This window comes from Mangifera indica, chromosome 17, assembly GCF_011075055.1.
Source record: "Mangifera indica cultivar Alphonso chromosome 17, CATAS_Mindica_2.1, whole genome shotgun sequence".
Taxonomy (NCBI): Eukaryota; Viridiplantae; Streptophyta; class Magnoliopsida; order Sapindales; family Anacardiaceae; genus Mangifera; species Mangifera indica.
Window position 1 is genome coordinate 4,582,961 of NC_058153.1, and position 14,375 is coordinate 4,597,335.

At 33.0% G+C, this 14,375-nt stretch overlaps 4 protein-coding genes across 5 annotated transcripts; 3 read left to right on the forward strand and 1 right to left on the reverse strand.

The window, feature by feature from the left end:
* The first annotated feature begins 203 nt into the window (after positions 1 to 203).
* Positions 204 to 2,279, forward strand: LOC123200878 (probable E3 ubiquitin-protein ligase RNF217). The gene is given in 4 exon segments (XM_044616260.1): positions 204 to 227; positions 1,066 to 1,425; positions 1,428 to 1,717; positions 2,225 to 2,279. Coding segments are annotated over 4 exon segments (729 nt in total).
* Positions 2,280 to 5,269: 2,990 nt separating this feature from the next.
* On the forward strand, positions 5,270 to 5,803 carry LOC123200879. The gene has a single exon (XM_044616261.1). It carries the CDS (start codon positions 5,270 to 5,272, stop codon positions 5,801 to 5,803), a length of 534 nt encoding a protein of 177 aa, XP_044472196.1.
* A 68-nt stretch (positions 5,804 to 5,871) lies between these two features.
* On the forward strand, positions 5,872 to 8,801 carry LOC123200987 (E3 ubiquitin-protein ligase RNF144A-like). 2 transcript variants are annotated; one of them, XM_044616418.1, is made up of 3 exons: positions 5,872 to 5,960; positions 6,836 to 7,745; positions 8,534 to 8,801. In XM_044616418.1, the coding sequence occupies exons 2-3, from the start codon at positions 6,961 to 6,963 to the stop codon at positions 8,637 to 8,639; spliced, it is 891 nt and encodes a 296-aa protein (XP_044472353.1). In that variant the 5' UTR covers positions 5,872 to 5,960; positions 6,836 to 6,960; the 3' UTR covers positions 8,640 to 8,801. The 2 variants fall into 2 exon arrangements, with proteins under 2 accessions (XP_044472353.1, XP_044472352.1); XM_044616417.1 differs by having other exon boundaries at positions 5,875 to 5,960; positions 6,818 to 7,745.
* A 2,124-nt stretch (positions 8,802 to 10,925) lies between these two features.
* Positions 10,926 to 12,414, reverse strand: LOC123200985. The gene has a single exon (XM_044616416.1). It carries the CDS (start codon positions 12,239 to 12,241, stop codon positions 11,123 to 11,125), a length of 1,119 nt encoding a protein of 372 aa, XP_044472351.1. The 5' UTR covers positions 12,242 to 12,414; the 3' UTR covers positions 10,926 to 11,122.
* Positions 12,415 to 14,375: the final 1,961 nt, after the last annotated feature.

Consider the following 14,375-nt stretch of genomic DNA (forward strand, 5'->3'; position numbering starts at 1 on the left):
TGAATTCGTAACTTGCAATGGTTGAAGTTGGTCATTGTATTTGAGATTTGATCTGTTGATATAGGTGGTTCAGTTTCGAAAAGATGATTTAACTTAGATGAGATTTATCATTAAAATAATAATAATAATAACTTATAATTACACATTAGATGTGGCAATGGATTGCATCGGATTGTGTCAAATTAACTCTAAAGTAATGCACCATGCCAAAGGGTTTGAGTGGATCCGTATGTTTTTGTAGGATGACTCGTTAAATTATATATATTTTAATTATCTTCTCAGTAATATCTTTTGAATTTACCTTGATATTAATTAATTATTTATGTCTTCTGTGTTTTTGATGGTATAAATTTATATATTTTTTAATTTTCATTTTTTTTTAGATAATATTTCTTTGGTTACTCACGATAATTAATTATTAATGTCTTCTTAGTACTCTATGATATTAATTTATATTTTTTAATGTTTTAATTATTTTTTATAATATCTTTTAGGCTTTTCATAATATCAATTCATTACTAACTATATGCACTTATTAATTTTTTTAATAAATAGAACAATGATAGACTGTATCGGGTTGGCTTGACACAATTTACATAGCTCATAGGCCTAACACGGCCCAGTAGTTGCACCAAAATAGGGGGTTTAGACTACCTCACCCCTACCATATCGATTAATATATCACACATCGTTGATACCCTTTTTGGTAAATGCACATAGCTTTAACAACAGAAAAATATAAGATTCAGGAATGAAGAAGAATTCTCAGATGGATAAATACATGTGTATATTATCTTTTATTTATATAATAATTTCTCATAACATTATTTAAGAGATAATATGATAGTGTTTCTTCTCATTCCAAATTGGTAATGGGAAAAAGAATTTGATTTGTAGTCTTCCAATTCAAGCCAAATATTCACATTCAAAAACAAAAAACTGGTCAAATATTTAACTTCCACAAACACAGCATAAATTTCAAGACCTAGTATGGGCAACCAACTGTCAAAGTTCGTGAAAAAACTAAACAAAAAGCCCAAGACTTGAAAGCTCGCTTGCTTTCAGATCAAGCTGCAACAAGAAGATGATTCCTTCACTGATGTTCATGATGATTTACCTGTTCTTCAAACTGGGCAGTCTTCAAATCCTGAAACTGATGACACCCAGAATCCATCTTTCGTTTGCGAAATCTGTGTAGATTCAAAGCCTCTGCAAGATTCCTTCAACGTTAAGGGTTGTTCCCATTTTTACTGCACTCAATGCACCATCAAATACATAGCTTCTAAGCTTGACGACAATGTTACATATATCACTTGCCCAGTTTCAAACTGTGGAGGCGTGCTTGAGTTTAAATACTGCCGTTTGATCCTCCCGTATAATGTATTTGTGAGATGGGGTGACGCCCTTTGTGAGTCTGCCATGCCATTGATGATGGCGGGAAATTTTATTGCCCTTATAGAGATTGCTCGGTGATGATGATTAATGAAGAAGGAGAGAGGATTAAGCAATCAAAGTGCCCTTTTTGTCAGAGATTGTTTTGTGTCAAGTGTAAGGTTCCTTGGCATACAGAGTTTGAGTGTGCTCAGTTTCAGAAATTGCAGAAGCTTGGGGAGGAAGCTGTGCTAAATGATTTAGCCAAGAAGAAGAAGTGGCAAAAGTGCCCTAATTGCAAAATCTTTGTGGAAAAATCATTTGGCTGCTGTTTTATTGAGTGCAGGTGTGGTTAATTTCTGCTTATTTCTTGCTACCCATCTAGGTTTTGTTGTATCACTTTGTTTATTATTTGAGTAATAGTGCAAGTACTCATTTTAATTATATAAATAAGTTCATAGATATATGTATCAATATGTGATTAAATGTTATATTATTTTTAATTTAAAATCAAATCATCTAATCATATGATGACATAAATTAAGTGTAAAACATGTACGTATAATTTTATTGTTTTAGAATTATATATCGGTTGTATGATTCCTTTGTCTCAAGGGTTCATGTAATGTATAATTTTCTGCCATATCTAGGGAGGCTCTACTTCTAACACAACCAATCATATTGTCTAATGAGTAATATTATGACCATTTGTTTATTTCGGTAATTTTAAAGTGGGAGAAAAAATAAATAATTAGATTACTCAATCACAATCTATCACCCTAATTTATATAGATAAGTTTATATAAGCAAAATTTAATTCTAGTCTAATTTGTAATTCTTTGGTCAATCGCAGGTGTGGATCTACATTCTGTTATGAATGTGGATTGCAGTCAAGTTCTCTACATTAGTGCCCTAAATTTGATCATTAAGACTACTTCTGAGAGATAAGGAGATTCCTTTCTAGTTCTAAAGAATTAAGATGGAATTACAAGGCAGATTTCATCTAATGTAAACACTTATGGAGTACTTCAAATGAAATAAAAATAAAAAATTAAAATAGTATTTTGAAATACTGAGAAGGAGTAAAAGGTTCATTTCATCTTCAGTTTTGTAAATTGCTCTTTTCACCATTGTTATCTTGAATTAAGCTTCTATATATTTTGGCTATCTCTTAGGTTTTTGCCAGCCTTTTGCTTTTTCAAGTTTGGTTCAGTAAAGTTTTCATTTAAAGAGAATGGTGAAATTGCCTGCAAGAAGTAGCTGAAAATGAAGAGCATAAAAATGTCATACAAGTAAGCTCTTTCCATACAGCACTAGCTATTTAACTAATGTGTAAAAATGCTGCACTCTTAAGTAAGAGTTTCCCTTGAGCAATGATTTGCTTTTTATCTGCAGTTTTAGCCAGTGACACTCATGATTCAACTCTTGAACTTCACATTCATAAATTGCCCATGAAACAGCCTTCATTCTTTGAATGCAAACTTAGAGTTTCTCATTTGTGTTAAATATCATGGCACTAGGGTTTGGATTTGAAGCGAGTTTATTCGAACTTAAAACAAATTCTTTTCGAACGTGCCCGAATACAAACAAGAAGTCGAATACGAGCTGGAAGTAGTAGGGAAAACAAACCTGAATCCAAACCCAAACAAATGCCATGCTTAGCTAGTGAGTTGAGCATGACTTGCATCATTAAAAAAAATTAAAATGAATGATGTCATTTGGGGAGCTGAGCTAAACATTTCGTGCGAACCCAATTTAAGTTTGGTTTGAACACACAAACTTAAGTTAGGGGTAAGCCGATCATGAACTCTTTAATCGTGAGTCAGCCCTATATAGCATTATGGTTTGCAATTTTTACCCTCTTTATTCTTTCCTAATAATAATAAGTTCAATCATAACAATAAAACTATGTACACATTTTTTTAAGTATTTAATTGAATAGATATAATATTATGTGATTGGATATTTATATGAATGAATGATTTTGAATTAAAAATAAAAGTAACATCTTATACATATTATCTTAAATATAACCAATTATATACTTAAAACTGTACATGTAGCATTGTTTGTGTCACAATCTATTAAGAAATTCAATTCAATTGTAAATTCTTATCATTTTAACTCTTTTATTCTATGATAAATCGAAGGTCTTTAGAGATATATAATGCAACCAGTATTTGAAATATAATCAAATTCTCCGAAAACCCAAATGTAAAACTACATACACAAATTTACATACAAATGATAATATGTTGTTATGTGATTAGATAATTTTGAATTAAAAATAAAATAATACTCAATTATATATTTATTGATTTTATCTCTTTAAATTTGGGAATAAAGTTTACCCTATGTTTAAAAAAATCCACAAGATAATTTCCAACTTATTTTGATACGAAATAATACTTAATTTAATTCCACTAGATAATTAATGGAAAATAATATTAAAGATGATTTATATAAATAAAGGATTATAATTTAATATTCGCTGTACGTAACCAATTCATCACATGAAGACAGAAGAAAGATCATTAAAGAAGCTCACTGTGATTCTTCCACGAAAACTCGGCAGCACAAACGGCACCGCCGTCTCAGCTGATTACTTCACTGGATTCAAACGCTTCCAATTTCCACTCCCAAAAAAAAAAAAATCCAGTGGAATATTCTTCCTAGATACGTCAATTGGATCAGATTAAATGGAGGTTTGACCCGAAATAAGAAAAAAAAGCTCAACACAAAAAAACTCGACCCAACACTGTAACATGCTGGGCTAAGCCCATGGGCCTATCGGACAGGTTTAAGATGTTAATATTAAGTCGATGGGTTGGCTCAGCCTGGCCGGATACTATATATAAAAAATAAAAAAATATATACAATTTTTAACTTTAGTCTTGGAGAAGCAAAGCTTCTGCCTTCTCCAAGGCTAAGGCAGAAATGGTAGAAGTCGTTTGTCTCTGTTTAATTTTTTTGTTTTTTTAGATAAATCTATTTTATTTTCTTTCATTTTCACTTTTATTTATAAATATTTTAATCTCTCAATTTTAATTATTTTATTATATTTTCGATCTCATTTTCTCTCATTAACTCTTTTTTGAAAAATATATGAATTCGTAACTAATAATTCTTTATATTTATAATTTCATTTTTATTTTAATTTTATCATTACAAAATATTATAAAATATCTGAATTCGTAAATAATAATTCTTTATCTTTGAAGAATTCAGATATTTAAATATAGAAAATGAGTAGATAAATATTATATAGTAGATATATTTTATTTATGTTTTGTAATTTATACAATATGTAAATTAATTTATTTATACTATATTATCAATTTTTAATATTTTTCATTATATAATTATTGTATTCTTCTGTCATAAGTGAGAGATTATAAATAAAATTTCGGGATACTGTTCTCGGTTTTAATAATTAAAAAAAATTATGTTTAAAAATTTTAATTAAAAATTAAAAAAAACTGATTAAATAGGCTGACCCGGTCCGACCCAATTAAGGGTCATTATTATATGGGCAGACCTTTATATATTAATGGGTCAATCTGTTCAGAACACCCATTACTATTTGGACCCCAAGCCTTGCCCAATCCATTAGTCTGATGGGCCGAGCCAGGCCGGCTCTTTCAGACCACTAATTCTTCCTATTATTTCCAAACTTATCGTGATAAGAAATAAAACTTAATTTAATTCCAACAGATAATTAATGGAAGAAGACATTAAAGATGATGTATATCAATAAATGATTACAAATGAAAACATGGAAAGCTAATATTCGCAGTTACATAGTTGGAATCAGTAACTATTTCAATTCAATCGCCATTGAAACCTGTAAATACCCACAATCCATCACCGTATCAATGATGAAGACATCCTTAGACAAATGAAGACAGAAGAAAGATCCTTAGAGAAGTTCCTGAATAATCCGATTAAGAATGTGATTCTTGATTATGATGGATTCTTATATTGGCCAGAAAAATTCGGCAGCACAAACGGCACCGCCGTCTCAGGTGATTACTTCACTGGATACAAAAGCTTCAAATTTCCTCTCAGGCCCGACATCACACACCAAAACTTCACTGATCTCGACGCCTATAGAGAACCCTTTTCAAACCCTTCCGTAACCGAATCTGGGCAGTCTTCAAATTCTAAAAACGACGACGACCGGCCGTTTATCTGTGAGATCTGCTTCGAACCCAGGGCTGCAAATGACTCGTTTATCATCGAGGGTTGTTTTCATTCGTACTGTAAAAACTGCATCGCCAAATACGTGGCCTCGAAGTTGGAAGAAAACATTACTTCAAAATCCCCTGCCCAGTACCCGAATGCGGCGGATTGTTGGAGCCTGAGTACTGTCGAAGTATTCTTCCTCAAGATGATTTTGATCGGTGGGGAAATTTGTCGCGTGAGGCTGTGATTCTCGAGGCTCAAAATTTTCAAGAATTGTGTAAGGCTGAGGGAAGTATAGAAGACATTATGCTGATGAAGCTGGCACAGGAAAAGAAGTGGAAGAGATGCCCTCATTGTAATTACTTTGTTGAGAAGATATCAGGTTGCAAGACTATCCACTGCAGGTCAGATTTATTTTCCATGATTTCTTGATTTATACAAATTGGTTTGCCTTCTCTGCCTTTGATTCCATAATTAAGAGTAGAGGTAAAAAATGTTTTGGAAAATTTTCAAACCAAATCATTTTAGGTTTCCAATTAAACTAGTTTAGATTAAAGTTTGAACCTATTAAAATCATTTAATTGTAAACTTGTACAATTGTTATTGAAAAATTCTGTCATATATATATATATGCTTTGCAGTTTGATTCGGCTTGAAATAATCCAAACCACATAAAAAATTTATCGACCAAAACTAAACCCTTTTCCAATCCAAACGAAACAGAAATTTTTAAGTGGTTCAAATATAAAAAACATGGGTTATTTGTGAAGGAGTTTCTTGATGTCATTTTGTGCATAGTAGTTATATATTTATACTATGAGAAATCAATCTCAATGTCATCAAACTTTATGATGCAATTGAATCCCTCCATCAACTAGCATTTCATTAAGGTTGATGTTGGAGTTGGTGTTTTGTAGTGGATCTTCTGGGCAATATCATTCATGTTAAGTCATATTTATACAACTATCAGTATATATGTTTACGCGTATTTCTTTGTATCGTTAAAACTATAATAAGGGGATTAACGTGTATAGTGAAAATTTTATGTATAATGTTTATAACATATCTTTTAGTGCAACACATGAATTTATATTAATTTTATATTCACTAAATTGAGCTGCCCTTTGGAACAAATTAGATAACAGACAGTTTTATTCATTTATTTTGATAAAAATAAAATTTAATTTAATTAAAAGAGATAATTAATGAAAAATAGTATTAAAGATGATATATATGAATTAAGGATTACAATTCAAAACAGGAAAGCAAATATTCGCAGGGCGTAAAAGGAGGAATCAATATCCATTCCAATTGAATCGTCATCTGTAGTTTATCGGAAACCTACAAACACCCACAATCGGTGATGAAGAGTGAAGACAGAAGAAAGATCCTTAAAAGAACCTCATGAATAATCCGATTGAGCCTCTGGTTCTTGAATATGATGGATTCGTTTTCAGGCCACGAACATGCGGCAGCACAAACGGCACCGCCGCCGCCGCCATCTCAGCTGATCACTTCACTGGATTCAAAAGCTTCGAGCTTTCTCTCAAGGCCGCCACCACATTCCCAGGAAAACCCTTTTCAAACCCTTCCGTAACGGAATCTGGGCAGTCTTCAAATTCTAAAAACGACGACGTCCCTCCGTTTGTTTGTTCGATCTGCGTCGAACCCAAGACTGCAAATGACTCGTTTAACATAAAGGGTTGTCCTCATTCTTACTGTAAAACCTGCATCGCCAAATACGTGGGCTCAAAGTTGCAAGAAAACAATACTTCAATCCCCTGCCCAGAATCCAACTGTGGAGGATTACTGGAGCCCGAGTACTGTCGAAGTATTCTTCCTCAAGATGTTTTTGATCGGTGGGGAAATGCGTTGTGTGACGCTGTGATTCCCGAGGCTCAAAGATTTTATTGCCCGTACAGAGATTGTTCGGCGCTGATGATTGACGATGGGGGAGAGGTTATAAGGAAATCAAAGTGTGCGAATTGTAGGAGAAAGTTTTGTGCGCAATGTAAAGTTGCTTGGCATAAGGGGCTTAAGTGCAGGAAGTTTCAAAAATTGAAGAAGTATGAGGGAAGCAATGAAGACATTATGGTGATGAAGCTGGCAGAGAAAAAGAAATGGAAGAGATGTCCTCATTGTAATTACTTTGTTGAGAAGAAATCAGGTTGCGCGGCTATCCAGTGCAGGTCAGATTTATTTTCCATGATATATTAGCTTGAAAGTGCGTGAATAATTCGATTCAAACAGTAAAACTTGACTGAACCAGAAGTTGACAGATTTTTTAAAAAGAAGCCTTTGGACATGCACATACATATTGCGTATATATATATATATATATATATATATATATATATGTATATATATAAAACCATATTTGGCGCCTAACCTTTTTTTAAATTTATTTTATTTGTATATATATTTTATATTTATTTTACATATTAAAAACTTACATTTTTATTTATATGATTTTAATAGACTCAAAACTAATGTAATAGTTTGGTTTGAAAGGTAGAATGTTTTGGTTTGGTTTGAAAATCAAACTATTTTTCAAGTTTTGTTTTAAAAAAACTCACCAATTGCATCAAACCGTTATACAAATTGGTTTGCCATCTGTGCCTGTGATTCCATGATTAAGAATACTGAATTCTGAGATAGAAATTCAGTAGGAGAAATCCCATTTTCAGTTTATTTTCCTCCTCTTTCCAGTATGATTTAAGCAAACCTTTCTGTTTTGATCATTTGTAGATAAACTTGGATAAATGAAGGTTTGCATGATGCTTTTTCATTGGCCATATATACATACATTTGCCCAAGTTTCTCAATTTTTGCTGGTGGAATGGATTGAAATGGTTCAATTTGAGGTCCAACTTTGGTAGATTGAGTTGGCTATTTTTTTTATTCTGCTAATAATCTATCTAACATGTAATGTATATTTGTAATAGATGCTAATCGGTTTATGGATGAATCAATGCAGGTGTGGAGATGCATTCTGTTACAACTGCGGAACACCAATAATTCCTAATACTCATGGGTGCCCTAAGTGTTATCAAACCGACCTTATGTTGGAATCACTAATTTAAAGCTCGAATCGAGTTGATCAGAAACCAACAACAAATCTAGTCTAGGTCATGGTCAAAACTTGCCGTGTCGTGAAATAGGATTAAACTGTTATAATAACGTTAGTTTCATTTCTTACATTAATATTTGCAAAAGATGATAATTAAATCTATATTTTGAGACTATGATTAGGCGTATAACATTTATGGGTGAACATTATTCAATAATTATATTAATTATATATATAATTTTAATTATTTCATATTGATATCATTAATTTGTTTAATTGGTCGGATTGATTAACCTACCACCTCATGACTAGTTTAAGGCTTAGTTCAAATATAAAAACATGGGTTATTTGTGAAGGAGTTTGGTAATGTCATTTTGTGCACAGTAGTAATATATTTACAATATGAGAAATCAATCTCGATGTCATCAAACTTACTTTATGACCACCCAATTGATAAAAGGTTAACAAACTATCAATGATACAATTATTGTGTAATTGAATTTTTTCATCAACTAGTATTCCATTAAGGTTGATGTTGGAGTTGGTGCTTTCTACCCAATTTTCTTGGCAATAACATTCATGCTAATCATATTTATACAACTATGAGTATATATGTTTATACGAATTTCAAATCAGTAAAACTATGGTAAGGGGATTATTATATATCTTGATCATGGTAATTCTATGTGTATTGATGGGTATTTTAAAAACGTCCATAGCTTTAGTATAATAGGTTATTTTCATGTTGAATACTCCTATTGAAAGGTAGTAATATATCTCACTTGTAAACGTTGTTAGTTATAATCTAGTACAACAGATGAGTGTATATTGATTTCATATTCACAAAATTGACCAACCCTATGGAACAAATTATATAATAGACAATAGTGCATGTGATCTTCTATTTTGATATCATCAGAATGTCATGCGTACTAGTTGGTCTAGTTTGACGTTGACCTAATATAACATTTTTTTAAGGTTATCAATACAATAATTATTGGCTGTGTGGAGATGTTTCAAAGTTTTTGTGGACTTATATGAGATTTACTACTCTTAGGTATGAGAATATATATCTCACGATATAGTTTAGTTATGACAATGTACTAAAATCTTGTATAGTATCTGATATAATGTTAGTTTGGTCATTGCTTGACTAGCTAAGCATTAATTTTAAAGATGATTTAGATAGACATTATTTATATACTTTAACCTCAATGAAATATCGGTTAATACAATAATTCAAATGTACGATAATTGTACTTTTTAAAATGTTAAAATCAATTTTTATTGATTCTCTATTATTTTGATACTTATAATATCTTGTTAGAAGTTACTCATAATTTGTGAATAAAGGGTTGAATAATTGTATATTATATACGAATTTATTCATTATTAACGTGATAGAAAACTTATGAATCACATACAATAACTGTTTGTTTTTCATGATTAAAGGGTTTTAGATTTATTACATAAAAAGTAAATCACACCTGAACACAATAATTTCGAACTCTATTAATGAGTGACTCAAATTTTATTGTGTCCTGATGAATGTCATACTTATTGTTAGATATAAATATAAGAAATTAAAACATTAAAGTCAAAAGGTGATATCCTAAAAGTTGAAGGATTGAACGGTAATTTATCAAAGTTTGACTTAAGGTTGGATTTTTTTTGTCAATTCAACTAATTATCTATTTTTAGGGTAGTAGTCGTCTAGCCTAGTTCTAAGAGAGAATTTTTTTTCTTTCAACATCTTTACTAGAACTCCCTTCGACAATTTGCAATCTAACGATCATGTTAGCCTATCAACACTTTCATCGATATATCAATTTCATGGTTGTCTCCATGTAAACTAGTAGAAATCTTAGTACATTGTACAGAGTTGTGAAATCACTCATCATAAAGTTAAAAATGATGAAATCTCCAACAAAGGTGTTAATTCATTATCCTTGTATGTAAATATGCATAGAATTGAATATTTAATCCTAAGGTAACTCGGAATTCCCAATTTGCTCCTTGTTTCTGTTGGGATTTTCATTTTAGAGTTTGGGTTCCCTTAGTTGAGACATATAAATAACATCTGTATAAGATTAACCATTGATTTGCATTATCCAACTTTAGTATCAATAATTGAATGATATTAGATTAAACATCATTTCAATCCCATTATAATCACAAATTTAAGTGATTGTTAACATCTGTTAAATGATATATGATATATAAACTCCCGTACCCAAAAGTAATAAACATAACCAGGAACTTGAAGCCAAACCTTGCAAATTAGTTAACATAACATTCATATCAAAAATTGAAAATGGACTTCAATTTCAATTTTCAGCAAGTGTAACAACAATACAGGAAATGGAAGCCTATTAGAAAACCCACTAAATACCAATAATAAAAATGCATACAATTAGAGGTGAACAATAGGTCAAGCCATTTTTCTATACCTCAGGTTAACTTGACCCATTTAACATCTCTACATAAAACAAAGACTCAATTAATCTTCCTATCCATATTTGTAACAAGTTTTTTCATCTGAAATCTCCAAAACAAGAAATAAGCCAAACCCAACCCAATCAATACAAAAACCCACACATTTTCATCCTCCCCCTCTTTCTTTGATCTCACTTCTTCTATGCTAAACTCTTCCCTTTCTCCATTTCCCATTATACCCTCCATCACATGCCCATATAACACATAAACCCTATTATCCCCTCCTATTGCCACTGAAGAAGCAAACTTTTCCTCATCAAGGGTAGTTTTGTCATACACTACTCCCTCTCCCCAACTATCATCAGACTTCAGAAACCACAGCTTAGTATGAGACACCACCAAAACGACGCCGTCGTTTCTGACTGCAACACCATCTGCCCAAGTCAAACTCTCGCTCAACATGACAAGCCGGGCTGACCCGTCTTCAGCGTTTACTTTAAACATCTTACCCGTATTCGATTGCACCACTAACAGGTACCCCTTGCTGATGTAAGCGATTCCGTTTAATCCACAGTCGCTGAATGGCGCGTCCCGTGGAACCGCCAACGGGTGCGCCGTGAAAACTGTTGATCTGGAGAAGACTGACGCCACTCCGTCTTTGTCGACTTTCCAGATGAAGTTAGCTAACGAATTGGTGACGTAAGCGTTTCCTTGGAAGTCCACCGCCACGTCGTTCGCCCTGTTGTTTGTGCCGAAGTCACCGTCGGGAAGGACATCGTCGAGGAGAGAGACGAAGACGCGGCGGAGGGTTTTAAGGTCGTAGGCAACGAGGGCGTTGAAGGAAGAGAGAGGGCCGAATGAGTGTACGACGGCTAGGAGACGCTTGTTGATGGAATCGATGGCGAGGCCTAATATGAAGGCGTTCGGAGGAAGAGAAGTATCGGAGATTAAAGTTTGGATGACGCCGGCATCAGAGACGGAATGGATAGAGCGGTGGTGGAGGGAACCGACGACGAAGTGCTCGCCGTATGGATCCCAAGTGAGACCCTCTGGGTAGAGGTTGGGCGATCGGAAATTGATGACGTGGTGCTTTGCGGCGTTTGATGGAACGAGACCCACATGGATGAAGAAGAAAAAGAACAATAGGAAAGATATGGTTTTGCAATTGATCAAAGCCATAATCGGATTGGAATCTGGAGATTTGACGATGAAGGTGGCGATGGTTTATTTATCTAGTGGTTTGGGGGAGACAATTTCAATGATTTTATTATTTTTCTTTTGACAGTTTTGTGCTTATTTCTTGTCAAATCAGCTAGCCTGATTATGCTGATATAATAATATAACATCTAGGGCAAAATAGTTAAATGAATATTACCGAATAGATAAAATATTGGGATTTTTTATTTTAATAAATTAATGGTTTACTCTTAAAAGGTTAAAGGGGGCTTTGAATCCAAGAAAATCTGACCAGACGAGAAAGTAGCTGCCTTTTATCTATCCCTTCTATTCTTGCAGAGCATTCTGTTCTTATTTTATTCTGGATCAAACTCCTAGTTTGAAATCGGCGGACACATTTTTGTTATATATTTGCAGTGGAAAACCAGAAAAGAAATTTAATCTTGTAGAATCATGTCTTATGAGGACAAATTATTGTTACGTATTCTGTGACAAATGTTGTTTTAATGTATTATGTCACAGGTTAGATTTTCCCAACCTATTTATGTAGGCTCCCTGATGTATCATACCGAAGATTAGTCTTGTATATGTCTATATTTTGACTTAGGATCACCGGTTTTGTTTTGTTTTGTTTTAGACTCATTAGAGGAGTGGTTCTAATTTCCAATCAATTTGTGTAGGATTGACTCAGTCCCTTTTTCAATGCACCACTACAATAACATTATGCACACCTTGTGATTGGAGCGTCTCTAATTATAAATATTGTATCCACAAACCCAATAATCACGCACACTCACTCTTAAATGCCCCATCACTTGTAATTTTCCAAAGCCCTTACACGAATTCCAACCTGAGCCTGTGACAATTAGGGTTTGTTGCTTAATTATTTGTGAATGATGACACTTGCAGCCTCAGTGCCTCACATACATGGATATTTCTTTGTTTTGTATGAACTGTGTTTGATGTAATTTGAATACTGAACTTAATTCATTCTTATAAATTTAGATTCACCCTGACGCATGAATATATAATATAATTTCCAAATGAAATTCATATCAACTTGTTTTCAAATAATTGTATACTGTCTTTCTTGTTCCATAAGTTGTATTCATTTTAGGCCAGAAGACTTATTCCCACCCAAGGTTTCAAACAAGGGAGGCTTGGTCTCGTTAGAGGAGGTTGTCGGAGATAGAAGGAGAAGGACATCGATGGCTATTTGAAATCTGAAGCTAAAGAAGGAGGGAAACTGAAATTTTTCAAAACACTGGGGACAACTACAAAAAAAAAAAAAATGAGAGGTTGCACTTTAGACTTGGGGTAGGGGTTAGAAGGTGTCAGTTTTTAAACCTGAAAAATATAAAGGTTAAAAAAAATAGTTAGTTTTCAAAATTACGGTAGAAAAATAAGAGAATTTTTTTAAATAAAAATTTTATCTCTGATATTAACAATAAAATTTAATATATTGATAGATATTTGAATTTTTAAAATTTAATAGATGAAAGTTTGGGATATCCGAAACCTTGGGTGGGATTTTATGCACACTATGCGCTCACTCTGACTAAGCTTGTAACTTTTTCTCCTTTAGTTTTTCCATTGCGGTAAATAACCTTGTATGTGTGCCTATATTTGTCTGGAAGTTTTTTAGCTAACTCATCTTATTATTGCTTGGTTTATAGATCTAATTGGGGATTCCTATTTGTTAGTGCAGCAACTTCAGTGTTTGGATAGCTTTCTTGCACTGCCAGAAAATATGGGTTACACTGTATACCACAGTTATATCTGATGAGCACCAGGGAACTCCACTCAAGCAACACTGCCAAACTCCACCCGAGTAACCACTGCTTCTGCCAAACCAAATAAGAACAACCTCCAAGACTCAATCAAACCAACGATATTCCAGTCTACACACAATCCCACAGAGGAAAACCTTTTCATTTATCTCAAACGGCTTGTCATACCTCAGGCTCAATTTTTCATTGGGGCGGGTGGCTAATGGTCGGAACCTATAAGGTTGTAGTTTGAAGAATACCCATTCGCCTAGTTCAAAAGCTGACGCCTTACCCATGTCAACAAACTTCTTTATATGATTTTGGGCCTCAGCTAAATTATCTTTAAGTTCATCTAATATGTAATTTTT